Raw genomic sequence first — 23,798 nt, forward strand, 5'->3', positions numbered from 1 at the left:
GTCCAACAAGAACAAATCTAAGACCCAGAATAAGCGAAGGCCTCCAAAGACTCCTTTGCAGAGACACTATGGCCCCTTCGAACCATTTGGGCAGCGGTGGGATGAAAGATGTGAGAAAGCTTTTCGGGAAATCATTACTCGCTTAACTCATGCTCCCATCCTAGTCTTTGCTGACCCAAGCAAACCGTTTATCCTGCATACTGATGCCAGTTTGGAGGGTCTGGGAGCAGTACTGTATCAGGAAGTGGAAGGCAAACGCAAACCGGTAGCCTTTGCCAGCCGAGGACTGTCTGACAGTGAAACTCGCTACCCCATCCACAAGCTGGAGTTCTTGGCCTTGAAATGGGCCATCACTGAGAAATTTCGAGACTACTTGTACGGTGCTCAGTTCCAGGTGTGGACAGACAACAACCCACTGACCTATGTGTTAACAAGTGCTAAATTGGATGCTACAGGCCAGAGATGGGTGGCTGCCTTGGCTAGCTATGAGTTCAGCATTCAATACCGATCAGGGAGGAGCAATGTAGATGCAGATGCCTTGTCCAGACGTCCGCAGGCACCTGACGTTGCTGTGATAGCTCTCACGCCATCCGTGGGTATCTGCAGTGTGAGTCGCCGAGAGCCAGAGGCCCCTGAGAGCCTTCATGGATGTGTTGCTGAAGCTTTGGGCCTGCCCCCTGAATGCGTGCCTTCTGCTTCAGTGAACTATATTGCTTTGGACCAATCTCCCTTGCCCATGCTCAATGCGACTGACTGGCAGGAAGCCTAGCTGCAAGATATTGACATTTGTGATACACTACTTGCCAAAAGAGAGGGGCGAGGCCCAGCTGAGGTTGTCCCACCTACCCCAGAGGGTAAACTACTATTGAGAGAATGGACCAAACTGAAACTGATTCAGGGAGTGCTACACCGCGTGACCACAGACCCTCTACAAAAGCAACGGAATCAACTAGTGCTGCCAAAAGAGTACAGAGCCCTGGCCATGAGGGCCCTGCATGATGATTTTGGACATTTAGGGATGGAGAGGACCCTGGAGCTTATCCGTAGTAGGTTCTATTGGCCTCGGATGGCCGAAGATGTTCGCAGAAAATGTGATACCTGTGCTCGATGTGTTCAAAGGAAAACTCTGCCCACAAGGGCCGCATATCTGAAGAACATCACCAGCAACAAACCTCTGGAGCTGGTTTGCATTGATTTCTTGTCCTTAGAAGTGGACAAGAGGAATATTGGGAACATTCTAGTAGTGACCGACCATTATACGCGATATGCGCAGGCATACCCCACACGTGATCAGAAGGCCACTACCGTCACTCGAGTACTGTGGGAAAAATATTTCTCAGTTTATGGATTCCCAGCCCGGATACACTCGGATCAGGGACGAGACTTTGAGAGTCACCTTCTGAAGGAGGTGCTGAGGATAGCAGGAATTAAAAAGTCAAGGACAACGCCTTATCACCCACAGGGTGATCCACAGCCAGAGAGGTTCAACCGAACCCTGTTAGATATGTTAGGGACTTTGCGGCCAGAGCAGAAGGCAACCTGGAGCCAACATGTCGCATTTCTAGTGCACGCCTACAACACCACAAAGAACGACGCTACGGGAGTCACCCCATATCTCTTAATGTTTGGGCGAGAACCAAGATTACCCATAGACCTGTGCTTTGGTGTATCCGAGGATGGAGATAGCTATGACACTCACCAGCAATATCTATCCTGACTATGAGAGAAGCTGCGGGATGCTTATCACTTAGCTACATCTGCAGCTCAGAAGAATGCAGGCCGCAACAAACATCGATATGATGCTAGGGTACGTCTGCAAGAGCTCCAGCCAGGGGACAGAGTCCTACTGCGAAATTTGGGTATTGCTGGCAAACACAAGATAGCTGACAGGTGGAAGGCAATACCTTACCTAGTGATGGAAAAGCTAGGAGACCTGCCGGTTTATAAGATCAAACCTGAAGAGGGTACAGGGCAGACCAAGACCGTGCACAGAAACCTTTTGCTCCCTGTGGGGGAATTGGTAGGCAGCCCTTATGAGATTGGCCGCAACTGGGCAGAACAAAGGTGCTGTGCCAAAGCCGCCTTCCAACGTGGACAGCCGGCTCCCTGCAGCTAACCTACCCCTACTCAGCACATCTGAGAGTGAGTCTGAGGAGGAAGACACAACCATGGTGTATCCTGGGATGAAGACAAGATTTCAGTCTCGATCCGCTGAATCAGAAGAGAGCACATCCTCTTCCGCCCTAAACCCTATGGCAGAAGTATTTAGGCCCATTCCTGACATCCCTGAGGCACTGGTGGGACCCCCGTGTAATGACTTACACAGACTATTGGACAGTGGTGACATACAGATGGAGGATGTCCAGAGCACCTGCGACCCTCCACAGTTAGAACTAGAAATGCAGGGGCCTATGCCAGTACCCGAGGGGAACTCACAGGAAACCTCCCCATCCATCACTCAAGAGGATGTCCCCTCTACCATAGCAACAGAGATTCTCAATAGGCGAGACAGGGTAATAAGACCAGTGAAACGGTTAACTTACGATGCACCTGGGGTGATTAGTGAGGAGCCTATACATTTAGCACACAGGTTTGTGAAAGCTAAAGTGGGCTATCTAATGCCTTTGGAGGGGACCAATAAGTTGGTATAGTAGGGAATGTGATTTGTCGGGACGACAAATTCTTGGCTGGGGGGAGGATGTAAGCAGAGTCAGGATAAGCTCTACCCTGACATCTGGTGGAAAGAATGTGAGAGAGTGTATTTGCATAGGCACGCCCACCCTATCCCAGACTGCCAAGCTGTGGGACTGCTTGGTGACAAATTGCTCACCCTCAGTTGGGTGGTACTGGCTAGACATGGGACATGGGTTCCAAAACCCAGAGAATTGAGAGAGGCTGGGGACAGGTATTTGTGCCTGGTGGTGCAGTCTCCTTGTGGAGCCAGAAGCACCAGTTGCACCCCCTCCTCTCTCCACTGTGGAATGTCAGAGCTGTTTTTTTTATTCCCTTAAGAATTTAATTACAGGTTACTGAGCTGAAATCACTTTGGGCTAATGGTGCACTAGCACTGGGGCTCCCCTACTATGAGCTGGAATCACTAAGAGCTGAAAATCACTAAAGAGCTAAAATCACTGAGCTGAGAGCACTGAGTACAGTGCTAACTAGTGGGGAGCCCAAAGCTATGCTGTGGAACAGAGCCGCTGGCGGAGTGGAGCAGTTTGTGGGGATGGCTGGAGCGGATCACGGGACAGCTGGTGGCAGCGGAGCGACTGGCAGAGCGGAGTAGCTGTGAGCAGCCCGCAGAGCTGAGCAGTTTGCAGGGACAACTGGAGCAGCTCACAGGACAGCTGGTGGAGCAGAGCAGCGGGCGGAGCGGAGCAGTTTCTGAGAACGGCTGGAGGAGCAGAGTGGAGCGGCTGGTAAAGCGCAGCAGTTCGTGGAGAAGGCGGGAGCAGAACCCACAGAGAGGCAGGGCAGTTCGCCCCGGACCACGTAAGGTGCCCCTTTCTACCAGGCTGGGGGGGGAGACCTGCAGATAGACTCTCGAACTTTGGGCTGCACTGACCCAGGACAGAGACTTTTGGGACTGTGGGTGATTTGGGGGTTGCTGGACTCAAGAGCCCAGGAAAGAGGACACAGCCCAATTTCCTGGGGTGGGTCTTTGCTCACGGTTTGGTCTATGAACTCTAGTAGAGTTTTCCCAATTTAGTGTTTGTTGTTTATCTCATGTATTAAATCTTTTCTGCTACACCGAGACTCTGTGCTTGCGAGAGGGGAAGCATTGCCTCTTTGAGGCGCCTAGGGGTGTGTGTAAGATTTTCCCAGGTCACTGGGTGGGGCTCGAGCTGGTTTGGCATTGCGTTATTGAAACGGAACCTCTGGATACTGAACCCGGCCCTTGTTGCTGCCAACTCAGAGGGGCAGAAGGGTTACAGGAGTATGAAACTGAAGAAGAATCATCCCTTTCTTTAGAGGACCAGAACTTTCTGTGCAGGCGTGGGTGTCACGGGCTGAGGGAGTGGAGAGACCTGGGGGGCTGTAGGTACTCTACAAGTGCTGAGCATTTTAGGCCCTGGGTAGGCTGGAGGGGAATGGAGAAGGGGCAGGCAGGTGACACATGTCTGTCTCTGTCAGTCTTCCATGCACTAGTTCCGACCTACCTTACAAGTGTTCTCACTTTCTCTTCTCAGTTCCTAATGACTTTGGGTAGCTGAGGGAAGGGCCAGCCTGTGGCAGAGACCAAAAGAAGGTGCGGCCACCTGAGCCCATCCCTGGGGATGGAAACCAGACACTGATCTGCAGAAATTTGCTTAAGTATTGAAAGAGGGCTGCCAAGGCTCTTGGCTGTGGAGGGAATCTGTTATGTTAGCCTGGGGTGAGTCCCTGAGGAAAGGCCTCTGCATCTAACTGGAGCCCAGCAAGCTTAGGGGAGCCCTTTGTGCCCTCTCAAGGAGATGTCAGCTGCTATGGAGTCATCCTGAGGTATAGTAAGTTCCTGGAGAGCCACTTGCTGTAACCAGAGATGCTCAGTCCTCTCTTCCTTCTACATCCCTGGGTGAGATTCCCTGGTCACGGCACTTTAGTCCTTCCCTCTACTGACTGTGGCCTGCTTCAGAGATCATCACAGTGCACCACTGAGGGCTGGTGCAGGGTCCAAGGATCTGTACAGCTCCCTGGACTGACCTGCTGTAGCCCAAGCTCCTGGGTCCTGCCTGCCATGGTTGCTGTTCCCCAGGGACTCTGCTGGCACCGGGGCCCGGCTCCCACCCAGGCAGCTCTTACAGGCTGTGAGCAGTGGAAGAGCGGCAGCCGGAAGCTGAGGAGCAGTCACAGCCCCAAGCAGCAGGAGGACAAGACGGGACAGAGCTGCAGCTACCCACACCATGGCACCAGCTAGCGCAGCAGCTGCCTCTCCAGGCTCTGGCTTCTGGCCTCTGACCTGGGCAGGGGGCAGAGCCCCAGAGCGGAAGAGGCAGGGCTGATATTTACTGAGGAGCTGCAGGGGGTGAGGCCACAGAGTGGCAGGGACTTATGGCGGGGGAAGAGGTGCAGCACCCACCATTTTCTGTCTACTCTACTTCAGTCTCCCCCCCTCCCCGCACCCGGAAGAGGCTGGCGCTGCCCCTGCTGGCCACAGCTTGTCACTGCTCCTCTCTGGCAACACTCTGTGCATTACCCCTACTGGCCACCGGGTGTCACTGCTGCTCCAGGGCGGATGCACTCTGTGCATTACCCCGACTGGCCACAGGGTGTCACTGCTCCTCTCTGGCAACACTCTGTGCATTACCCCTACTGGCCACCGGGTGTCACTGCTGCTCCAGGGCGGATGCACTCTGTGCATTACCCCGACTGGCCACCGGGTGTCACTGCTGCTCCAGGGCGGATGCAATCTGTGCATTACCCCGACTGGCCACCGGGTGTCACTGCTCTTCTGGGGAAAGAGTCTGTATTACCCTCAAATGGCCACCAGGTGTCACTGCTGGTCGAGGGTGGATGCACTCTGTGCATTACCCCGACTGGCCAGCCAGTGTCACTGCTGCTGCTCCAGGGCGGATGCACTCTGTGCATTACCCCTACTGGCCACCAGGTGTCACTGCTGCTCCAGGGCGGATGCACTCTGTGCATTACCCCTACTGGCCACCAGGTGTCACTGCTGCTCCAGGGCGGATGCACTCTGTGCATTACCCCGACTGGCCAGCCGGTGTCACTGCTGCTGCTCCAGGGCGGATGCACTCTGCGCACAGACTGCTGCTTCCCTTTAGCTAATAACAGGTTTCTACTTGTTCTGGGTGCAGCGGGAGAATTTTCCTATCTTGGGAGCAGCTGATCTCCCAGGGCGGGGAGGACCACGTCCTCTTGAACAGCCGCCTGGAAAAGGGAAGGTGAGTGCAGGTCCTGAGTTTCTTTCCTTTACGTCTTCTGTCCAGTGTGCTGGCCAACACGCTCTGTCTCTTTGCCTGGACTTCTACAGCAGGGGTGTGGGAAGGGCCGGCTCTAGGTTTTTTGCAGCCCCAAGCAAAAAAAATTTGGCTGCCCCCCCATCCCAGCCCTGGGCTTCCCCCCCCCCCACACACACCCTGCTGCCCCAGTGCTGGGCTTCCCCCTTCCCCCCCCCACCAGTGCCCTCCTGCCACCCCAGCCCTGGGCTCTCCCCCCCGCCCCCCCACCTGCACACTCCTTCCACTGCAGCCTTGGGTCACTGGTAATTCGTTCCCAGGGCAGGTCATTCAGCAGGAATTTTAGATGTGCACAAAACACAGACAGGATTGGTTCCCATATGGTTGCAGAACTGCAGTAAAGTGGAACAATTTTCAGCTTGTGTGATTGGAGGATATCTGGATGCATATTATAAAACTGTCCTCCATAAATGAGGAGAAGTTGAGGTGCCTTTATTATTCTTTTGTTCCACTCTTTTTCTTTCTATGGGGAATTTGCCAATGCAATATCAGTGTCTTCCTTTTAAACAAACAAACAAAAAACCAAGGCAATGGCTGTTGAAAATACAATTCCAGTCATAACCACCACTGGGAAGCATTTCTTGCTCAATTTTATCCTACTTTTTCTACAGCAAGTTACAGTGAATCAGTATATTTGATTTGGGAGAAATGAAGTACCAGCTGCCCAAACTGAGCTTGAGCACTCCTGAATTTTGAGGTGTTCACATCTGGAAGCAGGTGCTGTGGGGGGCCGTGGCTGTGGGCTCCGTGGGGGAGCACAGCAGCATGTATGCAGCAGCGTGTCTGGAGCTGCGCGGAGCCAGACATGCTGGTCTGAGTGGCACGGTAAGGGGGCTGGGGGTTGGAGAACGGGTAGGGGGTTCCGGGGGGGGGGGCAGTCAAGGGACAGGGAGCGGAGGGGTGGATGGGGCAGAGGTTCAGGGGGGCAGTCAGGGAACAGGCAGCGGTTAGATAGGCATGGGAGTCCCAGGGGTTTGTCAGGGGACAGGTAGGGGGTGGAGTACTGGGGGGAAGTTGGGGTGGGAGGTTTCAGGAGGGGGCAGTTGGGGACAAGGAGAAGGGAGGCTTAGCTAGGGGGTGTGGTCCTGGGGGGCAGTTAGGGGCAGGGGTCCCGGGAGGGGGTGATCAGGGGACAGGGAGCAGAGGGGAGTTGGATGGGTTGGCATTTCTTTGGGGGGCAGTCGGAGGGAGTGAATGGTAACAGGGTGGGGCTTCCCTCCCCCTGGAGTGACCTGTTTTTTGAATGTTAACATATGGTCTCCCTACCATTCACAGCACGCTGCTGCATGAAGTCCCCCTCCTTCCTTTTGAGTTGGTAGTGGCCAAGGGAATGCTGGGAAATGTAGTTCTTTCCCTGCTCCAGGGCTGGCTCTATAGGCAGGGAGCTGACCAAGGAACTACAGCTCCCAGAGCCCCCTGTTGGTTCTCAGCTCCTGTGCCGCCCCTGCAAATGGGCTGCCCCAAGCAGGTGCTTGCTTTGCTGGTGCATAGAGCCGCCCCTGGGTCCGGGGCCTCCTGGGGGACTGGGAGCAGGTTTCCAAGGGGGCAACCAAGCAGGGCCAGTGTTAGACTTGCTGGGACCCAGGGCAGAAAGCTGAAGCCCAGGACTCTCAGTCCTACCTCCTGGGGCTGAAGCCTGAACAACTTAGTTTTGTGGAGACCCATGTGGTGTGGGGTCCTGGGCAGTTGCCTTGGTGGCTACACCCTAATGCTGGCCCTGGCTTTTGTATGCAGAAAAACAGTTGTGGCACTGGCAGGTTGTGGAGTTTTTATAGCATGTTGGGTGGGTCTCAGGAAAAAAAAAAAGATCAAGAACCTCTGATTTAGAGGCTATAGCTGATTTATAATCTGCTGTACAAGGTGCTGCCACTAGAGCAGTGGTCCCCAACCTTTTTGGCTGTTGGGTGCCAGCTGAAGGACCACTGCGGCGGTGGAGCACCCACCGAAATGCCGCCAAAATTCGGTGGCATTTCGGCAGCGACACCTCTCGATGACGTCGCTTGTCGCTGACAAGTGACATCATCGAGGCGTACCCGCTGAAATTTGGGGGCGATGCCTCTCGATGACATTGCTTGTCGGCGGCAAGCGTCAGCGAGAGGCGTCCCTGCCAAAATGCCACTGCGGCATTTTGGCAGGTGCTCTCCTGGGGGCCAGGATGCGGGTGCATTAAGATGGCCCCCGTGAGCACCGCGTTGGGGATCCCTGCACTAGAGGGACACAAAGTAGCTGTAGAAAGGGCTCTCGTGAGTCATTTTAAACTGAATATTAGGTGGACTGAACAAAGCTGAGCCAGGGGCTGTGAGCAGGGAAGATGGAGGAGACAGAAGCAAGAGCCGGAGGCGAAGGCCATCACAGCTTGGCTGGCTGGCACCAGCTTGGCCAGGGTGGGCTGCGAACCTGTGGCCGTTCAGACTCTGCAGCCCGGTGACTGATCAGTGGTTACCTTGTCTGGCTCCTGTGTCATGGGAAGTATTCCCGGGAGTGCTGCGTGTGAAAGGGAGACAGGACACATCTGCCTTGGCTGGGTTCACTGCAGGGAGCCACAGAGAGATACAAGGCTTGCTGGTGCAGAAGGTCCAGTCCTGGAGTTGTGGCGGCCACGGGCTTGCCCTGGCAGAACTGTGTGGATCCTGGCCCGCTGAAGGGGTCACTCCCAAATCCTGCTTGCAGGCCGGGACCCAGACCAGACCCTCTGACGCTCTGACCGAGTCCTGCTTGGGTTCCCATGAGGTAGTACGGCGTTAGATAAGGTTGGCATCTGTGTCACTGTTTGTGGTTTTTAAAAGCCTTTTTTCTCTAAGTGGTTTGTTACTGTTGCACTGTGGTGTGAGCACTGCCTGGTCACGCTTCTTTCCCATGGGCCCTGGCTCCTGAAGGACAATCCATAGGCACCAAGCCAGTCAGACCCGCTGGGTAAGCACCGGCAATTCCCAGGGTACTTCAGTCCATGGCCTGGTCTGAGTTGGAGAAGCTTGTGATTCCAGCCCAGAAGACATCAAGGCCCAAGACCTGCCACCTGAGGGATGTACTCAGAGGCCAGGACATGGACAGAGGGGCAGCCAGCCCTGCAACTGCAACTCCCACACCCCACATGAGGCTGAACTCAACTAGCTACATTGAGGTAGAAACCACCTGGCCTTGTCTCCACTAGGGTTTTACATCCAGAGGGCTCTCGCTGTATTAAAACACCTCAGCGCAGGGTTTAGGATGTGACAGTATTTGATGGTGACACTACGGATCATAGAATAATGACAGTGCTAGGCATGTTGTTCAACTCCTGCCGATTCAGGTAGAGAGTCCCGAGACAGGCTACACCTGTTTTGTCTCCGAAGAGGGAGTTACTCACTCAGGCAGGGCGTTGCTGTTTGCCATGGCTGTATGTTATCAAACAGCACTGACTGGATCCACACCCAGTCCTCGCACAGGTTTCACTCTGGCTGTGATGGGCTCTCAGCCAATGAATCCCAGAGATGCTGAGAACCTGGGTCTCCCACTGGCTCCAGCTACAGCACTGAGAGCTCTGCACCTCTCAGGAACAGATGTCTCCAGTGGGGCTTCTGGCAATGGAGACACCCCAATGAGGGGCCCTGTTTCCAGGCATCAGTAATAGTGACCCCAGAGTCTGCATGGGCCTGAGTGAACACTGGGACGGTTGGGGGCCAATCACAAACATCTACCACTGCCAAACTCTTCCACGATGCTCATTGTGGCCCCTCCTCGAAGCGTGTAGACACCAGTAATGCACAACTCCTGTCCTCCCCCGAGCGCCCCGAAGCCTGCCCGGCCCACTTCTGCCTCTCTATCACAGTGTGGAAAATGGACCATTTCCCCCTTTGGGTTTTTGTATTTGTGGCTGGGGTCCTACCTCCTGGGATCACTTCTTGGGGGTTGGGACCCCCCAAGGTTCACAAACAGGCTCAGTATTGCCAGCCGCAAGGATCACAGATCCTGGGGCAGGCTGCAGTGATCATGAGGGTTTTTAAAGATCCTATTCTGCTTTTTGTCTGTCTTTTTTGATTTAACCTGTCCCTCCCCACAGGTGGGTGGCCCTCAGCGCTGCCAGAACTCCCACATTTAAGCAGGGCTCAGGGATTTGGGCCTCTGCTGCAGGAATGCTCCTTCCCACAGCCACCTTCCCCTGCCTAGCAACTAATTCTGCCCCCCAATCAACCCTGTTCCCACTTAACTCAGCCCCAGCCCGGATCTGCCCAGCTCCCACCTAGTCATCATCACTCCAGCCTCACTTCTGCTCCTCCTGGGCCTCTTCAGCCCCCTTCCCTCCAGATGGTGATGGGGGGGGGGGGTGGAGATGCCCTGTCCCATCCCTGTTGATCTCAGGAAGAGGAGGGAGTGGAGCCCTCTGGGCTGCCAGGCTCTGTGGTCCCTCCTCCCACATCCCCTCCTGTGAGAATGGTTTTGGGTTGCTGAGGGGCTGGGGAGGGAGAGCTCTGATTGGCTGCTCTGCCCTACGAGGCGGGTAGTTAGGGCAGGCAGCCCCTCAGAGGGCTCAAATTTGCTGACAGGCTTGAGCTTCTGGCTCCCCATCAAAATCTTATAATTCGGCAACATTGGTTGGGCCGGGCCCCACGATATTCTGGTGCTGTCACAGGGGATCCTGAGGTGGAAAAGGTTGAGACCTCATTGCTCTGGCGGGTCCCTGGGGAACTAAGGATTAACCTACCCCAGCTCCATTCACTGCCCAACGACGTTGCTCTCTCCTGACAAACACAGAGCTTTGGCGCAGGCATCTGACTGACGGTCACAGTGGGGTCTCTGTGCTGGCTCATCCTGTCAGCCCACCCCACAAAGCGTGATGCAGCAGTAACAAGCCAGTGCCAGCAGCCTTGGCTGACAGCACACCACCTTCCCCACGAAATTCACGAGACCTAGGGGGGCCTAGCATCTCAAAAATGAAGTCTCACATACTAAAGGGACCCCAAGTAACAACAGCATTTATTAAAGAAGAGAGCTTGGAAATAAATCCAGACAACCTCAGCCCTCACAGTTCGATACAAACCCATAGGGTGGGGACCCAATACTGTATATTATTGCAAATAAGTTAATAATATAAAGAAATGGTGCCAGATGGTATATCTAAACTCAGTCGGCTACCGTAATTAGTGGGTTAACTTCTCGGCCTAACACAGAAAGACGCCTGGGCAGTTATAAATGCCACAGAGTAGTGAGCAATAGGGGGCTGCTGCAGGGACCAGGTAGACAGCAGGACAAGGGGGGTTCATGGATGATCTGGAGGGTAAGGCACTTGGAGACATGGCGGGTCAGGTCCCGGCTGGCCACAGGCTCCCTGTGCAAAACACTGGGCTAGACCCACAAAGGGGATTCGCACTCAGCAATGCCTGGTGAAGTTTGGTGCCTTCATACCTGGCAGAATCCCCAGCCCTGGGTTCAGTGCCCAGGCTCCCTGGACATTGGTGCGTGGGGAACCCCCTATGCGTGTCTGAGCCCTGCCCCCAAAGGGAGTCACTCACGCTGATCAGCATTCACAGCTGTGAACCTGTTCTTGCTGTGCGAGCCTAAGGCAGGTCCGTCCCATCTTGGAGAACACCTCCAGTGCTGGTGGTGCTCCCCCCGGCGTGCAGAGCCCTGCCCGCTCCATGGACAGATAGTCTTGCCCTGCCCAAGTGAGCACCCCAAAGGGTGCTCTGTGACCTTTCGCTCCCAGTCGCCCCTCTCAGAATGGCTCCGTTGTATGGCAGATAAAGGCTTGTTAGAGCGAGTGTGACTCTCTAACCAGGGGCCACTCCTGCTCCACACCAGGCAGAGTAGGGCGCTGAAGCTGGCTGTCCCGCAGCTGGGGGAAGGCTCTACGAACTGGGGCACCCAGAGCCCACTGCCTGAGCTGTGTTGGGCCGGACCCACTCCATTTGACATCTTGGAGCCAGGCAGCGGCATGGGGCTTAGGCATTGAGCAACTCAGGCACTCAGGACTTAGGTGGCCTGGCATGTGGCCACAGCAGAGATTTAGGCAGCTTCTGGGGGGGTGGGGAGGGTGTGAGGATCTAATTTTTGGACTCAGATGCCTAAACTCCGCAAAGGGATCTCGTGCTTAGTCTCTTTGGCTTCAATTCCCACCCTATACAATGGTGCTGGTACCTGCCGGGGGCACTGCCAAGCACCCAGATACTGCAGTGGGAAGGGCCTGTAAGTACCTGGGCAGCCAATGTTCAGGGCGCCCCAGGTGGCTGAAGCAGGAGGAAGTCGCTGGGGCATGTTTGTACAGGAAGCATATGGCACATCCTGGTAAACGGCATGTGGGAAAAGCCAGGTGCCTGGACACACATGCCTCAAAGGAAGCAAATGCCAATTCTGTGTTCGACTGCAGAAGAAAACCAGCCCTTTCATCCCAGCACCGCGCCAAGCGCACAAGCAAAGGCAGCAAATAGTTGGGTCACTCAAGGACTTGGCAACTCCAGTACAACTTCGAGGTATGAGCTGAGACACACCTCATTCAGAACCAGAAGTACGAACCAGGCAGCAGCAGACACACAAGGGAAAAAAGGCCTAAACAGCACAATCCTGTGTTAAATGTAAACTACTAAAAAAATCAAGGGAACGTTTAAAAAAACTGATAAGGTACAAAAACTGTTTCTGTGCTTGTTTCATTTAAATTAAGATGGTTAAAAGCAGCATTTTTCTTCTGCACAATAAAGTTTCAAAGCTGTATTAAGTCAAGAGTCAGTTGTAAACTTTTGAAGGAACCAGAACATTATGTTCAGAGTTATGACCATTACAGAGTTACGAACAACCTCCATTCCCAAAGTGTTTGGGAATCTGAGGTTCTACTGTATCGTGATTCCTTGGCCAATGTTCTGTTCACCTCTCCCGACTGGGCTTGGGGGTCGATTGCTGTGGTGGGCGTTGGAGGCAGGGTTTGAACCCACATCGTCTACCACTGACTCCTTGTAGGACTTTGCCCAGTCACTCATTCTGACCAATGCCCAGTGTGTACAGTGGGGTGGTATTCTCCAGGTTTCAAGCCACAAGGTCTTAGAAGGCGGGAGCCAGGTAAGTACAATTGTAAACTGTGCCTCCTGCTGGCACAGCTGGGCAGACGGCCTCCTTTGACTTCTCTCTTCAATACAACTGAAGAGAAGGCTCTAGAGCCTAGAAAGGGGCAAGACATGTACCTGTGAGAGAGGTGCAGTGGTTTATGGGTCTGCACAAGACTAGCAACCAGTCAAATCCTCCCATTCCCCAACTGCCCAAATACTAGCAGCAAAGAATCCTGTGGCACCTTATAGACTAACAGACGTTTTGGTGCATGAGCTTTCGTGGGTGAATACCCACTTTGTCGGATGCATGTCATTCACTCACGAAAGTTCATGCTCCAAAACATCTGTTAGTCTATAAGGTGCCACAGGATTCTTTGCGGCTTTTACAGATCCAGACTAACACGGCTACCCCTCTGATACTTGCCCAAATACTGTGATCGTGACAGCCCTTGCTGCATTCTTCAGGAATGTGCCATTTGCACCGAGGTGGTGGGTGCTTGGCAAACCAGCAGCTTCTATGCTGAATCAACAAGAGGGTAATCCCCTGGCACTTGACTGAACCATGACACAACACATGATCCTGCAGGTGTCTCTCTATTAGCAAAGTACCGTCACCCCAGCAGCTGCTGGCATGATCACAACACAACTGCTGCTCTTCTTATCAGCTGTATGACACCGGTGAAGCAAGGAGGTCTGTCCCTTGGCAAATATCCAGCAGCCGAACCAGTCCTGCCCCAAGCCAGGCCCCCTCCTCTGCTGCAGCCCACACAAACTCGCAGACAGACAGGGGAGTTCTTGGAGGAGGCACCCCACAGTCCAAAGAGAAACATCTGAGACAGTGACAACACCAGAACAAATCCAGTCCTTACAAATGGCAGTGTTCAAATAACATGGTCAGGACTGGTCCACCCGGGGTCCTGCCCCGTTGCTAGCCCCCTCCAGGGCAACCAGCTGGCTTCCTGAATAAGCCCTTGCGCCCAGGCTCACTGTCGCCTCTTCTCACCAGCTGGGCGCGGGGCTCTCTTGGCGAGGACCTGGCACCAGGCCCAGGCCAGCTCTAGACCTGAGTGATGACCTCCCCATTCTCTGGCACATAGACCTGCACAGGAGCTCCCTCGGGGGACCGCTTCAGGACGTGGATCTGACACACCTGCATGGGGGTGAAGAAAAGAGCCTGTCAGGGCAGTTAGACCAGCCAGCAATGCAAGAGCGTGACAACGTCCCGGCCGCTCACACCCCCGAGGGGGTCGGCACTATTCCTCACTGCACACAGGGAGCACAGGCCCGTGGGAGGAAGGGACTGGCCCAAAGTCACACATGGAGCCTGTGCAGAGCCCCGGTCTGGGGGTGCCCAGGTCCCTGCCCCCAACACAGAGCACCCTGCTTTGACATGGTCTTACAGCAGCCGTAGGCCTGGCCTTCGGTGCGTGGGTGGGGAGGGGCTGGGTGTGCGTGGAGTTACCCCAGGGATTCCTTGGCCCTCTTGCTAGGCTCATTGGTGACGTGACCCCTCATGCTGCCCACCCTGGGGTGCTCGCAGGCGAGTGTAGTGTGCAGGACTGTGCTCCCCCAGGAGGCACTCCCAGGGGCGAGGACGGCTGCTGGGTTGCGTGTCACTGCAGAGATCAGCTCTCTGATTCCTGGCGGGGGCAGTGATGGGAGGAATCCAGGCACAAGCCCCAGCCTGCCTGGCATGGGCTGCTGCCCTCTGCTACAGGCGGGGAGCTGCCCAAGCAGGAGAACAGCCGTGGCTTGGGGGAGGGCCCGTCGGACAAGTTTTGCCAGTACCACAGCCGAATGGGATAAACCTGAGCTCACTACGTAGGCTCTCCAGCCCCTTTCTGCACTGAGTGTGCTCGCCAAGGGCCTGGGCTTCCCAGAATGCACTGCCAGCGGCAGTGTGCCCTGCTCTGCCCGGGGAACCCCTCTGCAAGGTCTCTCTGCAGCTTCCAGCAGGAGTAACTCGGGCCAGGCTGCCAGTGGCTCTTGGGAGCTGAATGTGACCAGCAGCACATTCAACCGGCCACAGGAAAGCAGCAACTGGGCAAGATTTGAACTCAGAGGCTTTCCAGCGCATCGCCAGCCCGCACGGACCTGGAGAAATGTGCCAGGGAAGGGCTGGTCCCACTCGCTGCTGGAGGTCATGTGGCATAGGGAGAGGTTGGGTTCAAACATTCATAAACTCCATTCCCCACCTGAATAGGCATGCTAAGACTACTCAAATACTGCAACGAGTTCTGTGGCACCGTATAGACTAACAGACGTATTGGAGCATGAGCTTTCGTGGGCGAATACCCACTTCGTCGGATGCATGTATTCACCCACGAAAGCTCATGCTCCAATACGTCTATTAGTCTGTAAGGTGCCACAAGACTCTTACAGATCCAGACTAACATGGCTACCCCTCTGATACTATTCAAATACCATTACATTAACCTCAGAGAGCAAGAGCAGGGCCGCAGCTGGTGTCATGCAGCTGTAGCTCCAGTGGCATCAGCAGGACCAGCTCCCCAGCTGGTGTCAATCAGCACTGTCCCACTGGTGTCGGTGATGCTGATTTACACCAGCGAGGGCCTGGCCTGCAGGCTACGGTGCTGCCATTCTACATGTCACGTGTTACCCACGCTGGGCTGAGTGTGGCTGTTCCATGAGGAGCGTTTTACTCCCTGGCTGATCCCTTTGCAGAAGCCCAGCAGGAGGGAGCTGCTGATGGACGGTGCTGGGCCCCTGGCATGGGCCTGTCCAGAGCCGCAGTGACCAAATGCTGTCACAAGCCGAGAGCTGCTGGGGGCCCGAATGCTGGATTTTTGGGGTGTCCAAGCTGGCAGGAGCTGCCCTCGCTGAGAGGGGATTGCTGGGGACTCCCACAGAACGGGCCCTTCCAGCAAAGCCCTCACTCCTGACCCACAGCCCCTGCAATCCCAGCCCTGGGCTCCCCTCACACACAGCTCAGCTGGTGCCCCTCACTCCCGACTCACAGCCCCTGCAATCCCAGCCCTGGGCTCCCCTCACACACTGCTCGGCTGGTGCCCCTCACTCCCGACTCACAGCCCCTGCAATCCCAGCCCTGGGCTCCCCTCACACACTGCTCGGCTGGTGCCCCTCACTCCCGACTCACAGCCCCTGCAATCCCAGTCCTGGGCTCCCCTCACACACTGCTCGGCTGGTGCCCCTCACTCCCGACTCACAGCCCCTGCAATCCCAGTCCTGGGCTCCCCTCACACACTGCTCGGCTGGTGCCCCTCACTCCCGACCCGCAGCCCCTGCTATCCCAGCCCTGGGCTCCCCTCACACCCTGCTCTGCCGATGGGGTTTGTGTGAGGTGGGGAATGATCCATCCTAGGACAGTGTATGACCCAGGACACGACCGACCCTAGGCCTGCAAAGGAGAAAGGCTGGTACATTCCTTTGCCAGCTCACCCTTACTTACTGGGCACTGAGAGGTGATGCTCAGTAAGGGACCCCCAGCTGCTCCAAGTGCCCCAGGCCCTAGAGAGTTGAACACGGAGAGCTGTGCAGTGGTTCCCTTCCCAGCACTTTCCCGGGACAGCAGCACCTCCTGCCCTGGCTCTCTCTCTCCGCCCCGTGCCGGGTGCCAGCCCTACCTGAGCCTGCTGCCCGGCAGAGCGCGAGGCGTACAGCTCCCTGCCCGGCGCGTTCCGCACGCGGAAGGCCCCCTGCCTGTCCAGCGAGTGGGGCCGCAAGTTCCGCAGTTTGGTGCGCTCGTGCCACGACTTCAGCTCCTCCGACACGGCCGACCTGGCGAGGGCCCTGCCGCTGCCCGGGGCGTAGTCCTTGAGGGACGGGGTGCGCATGAGCCGGCTGGGGGCTGGGCCCAGCCGCTGGCAGCGCAGCTGCACCAGGTCCTGCTCGTAGGGGAACGGAGCTGGGCTGCCAGCCCGCAGAGAGGGGTAGCCCCAGCAGAGCTCTCTCCCAGCCACATACTCCCCAGCCGGGAAGTAACTGGGAGGCAGCAGCCGCTTCGGGGGGGTCTGGTAATGGTACGCTGCCTCTGGCCCTGCGGAACGTGGGCCCCTCAACACCGGCGAGGGCTGCTCCATGGATGGCGGGGGCACCGGCCTCAGGAAGGAGATGTCAGGGCTGCTGCTGCCGGGCGACGGGGCGTACGTGACGCTGGAGACGTCCGAGTTGCTGTCCTCGGAACTGGAGTGGTAGATGGCGTGGGAGGCCAGGCCGGGTTTGGATGGAGGGAAGCAGTAGTTGGGGACGGTGACCGTGTAATAGGTGGGGCGTCGTCTTGGCAGCACACTCCTCCCCCGGGGCTCCGTTCGGTCCCGGGTCACATCCACCCTGGAGGCAGAAGGAAGCTATTTAGAGGTATTCTAGCACCAGGGGCGAGCGAAGGAATCTCCTGGCCTGGACCCAAACTTCAGGGTGAGAGGAGCACTCTCAGAAATCCAAAGCACCATGTACAAGCAGGGAATGTAGAGACACACCAGCACTCCCCCTAGACCTCAGAGGAGAATACACCCAAAATCCTTCCAGATGCCCTTAACCCTGCCCACCCCCTGAGCTCCACCCATCCCCTTAGCTCTGCCTAAATTCTTAACCCTGCCCACCACCTTAATCCTGCCCACCCCTTAGCCCCACCCACCCTCCTAACCCTGCCCACCCTTTAGCTCCACTCACCACCTTAGCTGACCCCCACTTCCACCTCCATATCCCCACTAACCAACACTAAACGAGGACATTAATAACATCTAAACAAATCAACCTCCCTCCTCCCCAACAGAATTTTGACCTTGAGAAGGGAGCAGAGCCAGAGGCTCCATGGAGTCCACTAAAGACTTGGCTCTTGCTAGTGATTTCATGTGGCAGGCACCACAGTGATGGGTGTCAGGGTCAATGCTAAGGTAGCTAGCTAGGAGTTGGTTCTGCTAGAGTGAGGGCAGCTCAGAGTGGATGCGCTAATTGGGTTTCACATCCCTGCTTTGCACTCGGGGGAAACAAATCAGTAGCACCAAAATCAGAAGCTCCCCAAGAGCAGTCCCTCCCTTGCTGCTCCCATCTTCTCTCATTTGTCTCCCTTCTGGGGGTCCCGTCTCCCACCCACATTCTGTATTTATCCCTCACTCCTTATCATTTCCTACCAGCACTGCCTGGAGGCCTCAGCCGCTATCATCTTGCTGCACAGAGACAGCCCTGCACCAAAGAGCTCATAGGCCAAACAGAGAATGGGTGCGAGGGGAAACTGAGGCCTGGGGCAGGGATGTGGCTTGCCTCAGGTCACTCAACAGGGCAGTGACAGAGGTAGGAACAGAAGCCAGTTCCCCCGTACAGTGTCATAGCTGCTAGGCCACACAGCTTCTCTTCCTCTCCTGCCCCATCTGAGCCCAGTGCCACCCAGCTGGCGGAGAGAGCCCGTTGCTGGGCAGTACCTCATGGACTGGGATTGCCCTCTCCTCGCCTGCATCTCTGGGGTCGGCGGCCCACTGGAGCCAGCCTGCCTCCACAAGGCCAAGGTCTGGATGGGGACAAAGTGGTAGGGGGGCATCTCAGCTGTCCTCTGAGCGGCTGGGCTGCGGGCAGGCGCTGGCACGGGTGTCCCGGCTGGGCTGCTGAGGAGAAGCATAGTGAACAGAGACCGGTGCAGGAGAGCTGGAATCCCTCCCCCACCCCACTGCAACATCTGCATGGCTTCTTCCATGGGAGCAGAGTGGCCCAGGGCCCTGGGGAGATGGGGACCGCGCACAAACCTCTGCATCAGCGCCCTGCCCGTACAGCGACTCTGCCCCGCTGCAGGGACCCATAGAGCCTGGGCATGTACCCACCAGCACGCATCGGTGTGTAGCTTCTCCAAGAGATGCTAGTGCTGTTAGACGCAGGGTCCCGGTTCAACCCCTGCTGCCGGCGACCCACCCAGGGCATCACGTTCCTCAGGGGAGGGGAGGGAGAGGAAAAGCAGATGGGACAGATGATCTCTCGCCCAGCACCCCAGGGAGGATCAAGCAATGGAAGCTGGGGAGGGCGTGACCTCCAGGGGAAGGGGAGAGACAAGGCCACATGTTAGCCTGTCCAGAGCCTCCGGCAATGGCGCAGAACCGAACCGCTAGGCCAGGACATGAAGAGCATCAGGCCCGGCTGACATCTGGCCAGGACAGTGGGTTCACTCGTCAGGCAGGGGCCCTGGATTTGCAATGGCTGCAGGTCTCCGTACTCTGGCTTTCCGTCCCAGCCAGGGGCAGCTCCAGGCCCCAGCATGCCAAGCACGTGCTTGGGGCGGCAAGCCGCGGGGGGTGCTCTGCCGGTGCCGTGAGGGCAGCAGGCAGGCTGCCTACGGCAGTTTGCCTGTGGAGGGTCCGCTGGTCCCGCCTGTGGGAGGTCCGTTGAAGCCACAGGACCAGTGGACCCTCCGCAGGCAAACCGCCGGAGGCAGCCTTCCTGCCGTGCTTGGAGCAGTAAAATCCCCAGAGCCGCCGCTGGTCCCAGCAGTAGCGCCCCACTGCGAGGTTGGGTCTATGCTGGCTTAGAGGGAAGAGGCCACCTACAGCCCAACACTTTCCCCTGAGGCTCTCCTGCCTTACAAGCCAAGTTGTTTCTATGCCTCCTGTGGTCACTGCATCTCTCCAAGGCTATTCCCCCAGCCCCCTGATCAGCAAGGATCCCCAGAGCGGAGATGGGGCAAGAAGTGCCACTCATGCTCTATACCTTGGCAGGCTGCAGGATTCAGCCGAGTGCTTCCTGGGCTTCTCGTAGGGCCTATCGAGGCTGGTCTCCTTCCAGGGGCTGTTCTGGATGGGCGAGCGCTCCAGCTCCGGGACTTCGCCCTGCATGGGTGGCTGCCCCTCACGCTGCTGGGGAGGTGCAGAGCGGGCGGGCAGAGCTGGGGAGCTGTGTGGCGTGCCGGGCTGGACTGGCACCATGAGCTGCTGGGCAGCACGATGATTTGGAGCCTGGATTTCTTCTGAAACAGAATGAGGAGGGTGAAAGCGGTGCAGGAATCGCAGTGTCTGCCCGTCACTTTCCCTCTGGCTCTGCGCTCAGATCCCCCCACAGCCCATCCCCACAGCAGCCCTGCCTGGCTCACCCCACATTAAATGCTTCCGTCTCCAGAGGAGCAGAGCAGATGGGCTCATACCCCTTTTTCCAACATCAGACACTGCCCTGCCCACAGGAAGGGAAAATCCAAACCCTGCTTATGCCTTACCCTCCTCCAGCAGGATGGCATCCGAGAGGGAGCTGTCATCTGAGGTACTCAGCTCTAGGGAAGCAGTGGGGAAAGAGGCAGAGGTGAGGAAGGGCAAAGACACTCACTGGGCTCCGCCGGGGCCATAACACAGATCCCACTGACTTTCCATGGGGCCCCAGTCAGCACAGATTGTTGGGATTCCAGCAGCACATAGATGCTGCACAAACCCCTAACACAGCCTACAGGAGCGGAACTTGGGTCTCCTGCTGCTTTGCCTGGGCTCCAAGGGGTGTGGTTAACTATATATAGCAACAATAAAACTGTCTGTAGTCTCAAGAGCTCCAACTTCTCAGGGGCTCTCACCCACCACTGCAATGCAGCTGCCTCTGCAGTGGAACGGGTGGGGTTTGCACCATCAAAGGAACATGGGACCTTCCCAAGTGGGATTGAGCTGGTGGAGACACAGAGCACTCTGGTGCCTGAAGGGTTAACTGGCACCATGCAGGACACATGTTCCTACATGTTTCCCCTCCTGCTCCTCTCTGCTGAGCTGGGCTTAGCAGCTGCTCCTGCCCCCATCCCCAGACACGGATCCCCAACACTTTAAAGAGTTTGAAAATTTTCCCATTTTGCATTGGGACAAAAAGTCAAACTCTTGAAAATATCAGTTAACCAAACACTGCAAAAGTTTTGGCTGGAGTGACTCAAAACGTTTTGTTTTCATTTTAATCATTCTGAAACATTTTATTTCAGTTTCTACTTGTTTCTCTTTTTAAAATCTTCCTTTTGTCTAATGAGCTTGAATTTTGAAACCAAAAGTCTTTTGGAATCGGAAAACTGTGATTTTTCATTCTGAAAATATCACAACAAACCATTCCAACAATTTTGAAACATTTCCCCCCACGTTTTTCGAGTCAGGAGATTCACTGACTCCAAATCAACTCCACAAATGGCTTCACTTGGCACAAATCAGCATTTCTGGATGAACAAATACTCTGTGGAAACCCTTCCTGCCCTGCCCGCCACAGCCCGGGGTGGGGGTGAGGTGCAGCGGGAGCTCTGGGAGGGGATACACAGGACGCACAGGAGATTGAGAAATGGAGCCCAGGAAGGAAAGTGAAGCCAGAGTGGGGTGGGCAGTTCAGGGTGCCGCCCCCAGGGATGACCACTCAGGCAACCTGGGCCTGATTCTTCTCCCGCTCATACTGGTGTCACGCAGGAGTAACTGCATCTGGTCTGATTCCCCTCTCTCTGGCACTGCTGGAGGAAATCAAAGCCCTGTGCTTTTAACTGGAAGAGGAGACTACCTCTGGAACAGGTTGCTGCAGGAGCCCCAGGAAAGCTGCAGAACCACCAGCTGTTCTTTGGGGAACTGAGATAAATGTAGCTTCATCTCCTGCTCAAGGGTTTAACTTAATCAACAGGGAAGCCGGGGAGAGCTCGCCCCCATGAATGTACCTCCAAGGGGCAGCTGAGCTGTGGGGCCCTGTCCTCTCCTTCCTCAGCAAGAGCCATTCCCGAACAACTTCCGAGCTGGGAGACTGGCCCCGACGGACCAGTGACACCCTCCCCAAGCGAATGGAGCTCTTGGGGGCTACAAGAGATCCTGCCAGAGTGTGAAGCTGTAGCAATAACCCACAGGACAGCCATTCTGGGTGATCAGGGCAGTGCTGGCGCTCCCTGAGTCATGGATGTGACCACCTACCCCCTGGCCGACACGTCCTGTGACACAGTTAACATGCCAACCCTCAGGGCAGGACATACCCTCACACGGGCTGAACCGCATAGTGCCGGCCCCAGTCACGCCAAGGCTACAAGCAGGGCCCTTTGCTCCTTGGAGCCAGGCAAGCCTGAAGCACCTGATCTCTGGGAGAGCAGTGGGGGCTGTGCCAGGGGCTCCCGCTGGATCACGCCCACTCTCTCTTGCACTACACAGGCTGTGATGAAAGAGCAGGCCGAGATCTGGCCCACACACGCAGCTCACCGCCAAGGGCTGTGTTGCTGGCCCTGGGCTCCTGCGTGGCTGTCAAGCGACACTCATTGAGGGCATTCTCCAACTCTTTCAGCTTCTTCTCCTCCTTCAGCATTATGTTCTTCCGCCGCTTCTTGATGTGCTTGCTGATGTTCTCTTCCCGGTAGAGGCGATGCGTGGCCGCGGCAATCTGCAGCTGCAGGGCCAGGTCTCTCTCCAGCGTGCTCAGGGGGTCCTAGGTGGGAAGAGAACACAAGCCATGGAATGGAGCAGGGGAGCTGCCCACCGCCACAGGGCACTTGGGGCTAGGAGGAACCACATCCAGCTAGGCCTTTGCTCAGGGGAAACCTCAGCCTTCAGGAGAAGAGCAGGGCCTGGCTACCTGGACCCAGCAGAGGCAGCCTGGACCCCAGCTCCTTGTGAGGCGCTGATCATGGAGAGTTTGTGCAGACAAGCCAGCAGGACGTGTCTGAGGTACTGACCTGGCCTCACTGCTGCAGTAACTGAGCGCTCCCAGTCTCATGCACTGACATCCCCCCATGCACTCTACGGCAGAGGGGCTCAGGGCCCAGCTTCCCAGGCACTTCAAGGAGCTATGAGGATCCAGGCAAGAGAGACTAAGGGAGTCCAGGGCAGAGCAGGGATTTGAACCCAGGTCTCCTATGTCCTATGTCGGTGCCCTCACCACTGGGCAAGGCTTCCTCTCAAAGGGGCCCTTCTGCCTTAACACCTTGGGATGGTCTCTGAGCTGTCTCCAGCCTTGTCTGTTCCATTGTGAACCACATCTGGGGCTGGGGGCATCGCTGGACAGATCAGAATCCACCCTGGCCCCAGGGAAGTCCAGATCCTGAGCGCACCCCGGGCTAGTGCCTCCCAAGGCAGCCATACGGAGTCTGAGCTGGTTCCCCGCCCTGCGCTCTGCCTCCTTGGGCCCACAGGGCTGGGAGCACTGCACATGAGGGACACTCAGCCCCAGCTAGCAGGGAGTCCCAGGAATGATTCAGGCTCTGGAGAGAGCCCCACCTGCCCCCGGTGGGGGGGCGGCTACACCCTAGGCTCCTGGCTCCCTAAGGCAGATGCTGAACAGGCTGGTTCCCAAGATTGGAGTCAAGTGAGAGGAAAAGTGCTCCCACCTCTCCCTCCTCGGACAGGGAGTAGCTCCCCACCCCCCAGCACCGCCCTGGGCACTGGGTCATTATCTCAGGGCGTGGGCTGGCAAAGGAGGCCGAGGCAGAGGTACCAGGAGGTGGAGAGTTTGGAATGTTAACGAACTCTTGAACAAATCAAGCATCAATGGACTCTGCCCCTTTAATGCCTTTTCCCCTCCCCCTCTCTGCTGGCCTGAGCATCAAAGCCTCAGCAACGCTGGGCTTCGCCACAAGAACTAGGACACCTCAGTGCCGGGCTCTCCTCCCCTGGAGATGGCCAGGGACAGACAGAGATGGCTGGGACAGGCATCCGGGTCATTTTTAGTATCAGTGGAATGGGGCAGCCTGGAGACTCTATTGATCTACTAGGCGGGTCTGGCGTGGGCATCTGTCACCTCACCGCTGCCTCCCCCTGACCCAGAAGGGCCTCCTCACTCTTTGGCCTCCGCACTGAGAAAGCCAGCAAGGAGCCAGAGGCAGTTCCTGTGCTATGGACCGACCGAGCAGAGCCCACCAGACAGGGCCCGTGCGGGTGCTGGGGACTGTGGAACTGTTCTG

General features: G+C 56.5%; 1 protein-coding gene across 4 annotated transcripts in view; it reads right to left on the bottom strand.

Annotated features, from left to right (window-relative positions):
• Positions 1 to 12,003: 12,003 nt before the first annotated feature.
• The window catches only part of INAVA (innate immunity activator), a 35,971-nt gene continuing 24,176 nt past the window's right edge, over positions 12,004 to 23,798 (bottom strand). For 3 of the 4 annotated variants that reach the window (XM_050956201.1, XM_050956202.1, XM_050956203.1), the window contains 6 exons: positions 22,105 to 22,327; positions 20,139 to 20,192; positions 19,640 to 19,895; positions 18,370 to 18,549; positions 16,576 to 17,281; positions 12,004 to 14,120 (listed from right to left, as the gene is read on the bottom strand). In XM_050956201.1, the coding sequence (XP_050812158.1) occupies positions 14,028 to 14,120; positions 16,576 to 17,281; positions 18,370 to 18,549; positions 19,640 to 19,895; positions 20,139 to 20,192; positions 22,105 to 22,327 (1,512 nt within the window). In that variant the 3' untranslated portion in view covers positions 12,004 to 14,027. The remainder of the gene's footprint in view (positions 14,121 to 16,575; positions 17,282 to 18,369; positions 18,550 to 19,639; positions 19,896 to 20,138; positions 20,193 to 22,104; positions 22,328 to 23,798) is intronic. The other variant, XM_050956204.1, reaches the window with a different exon arrangement.

Source organism: Gopherus flavomarginatus, chromosome 5 (assembly GCF_025201925.1).
Source record: "Gopherus flavomarginatus isolate rGopFla2 chromosome 5, rGopFla2.mat.asm, whole genome shotgun sequence".
In the NCBI taxonomy this organism is placed as follows: Eukaryota; Metazoa; Chordata; order Testudines; family Testudinidae; genus Gopherus; species Gopherus flavomarginatus.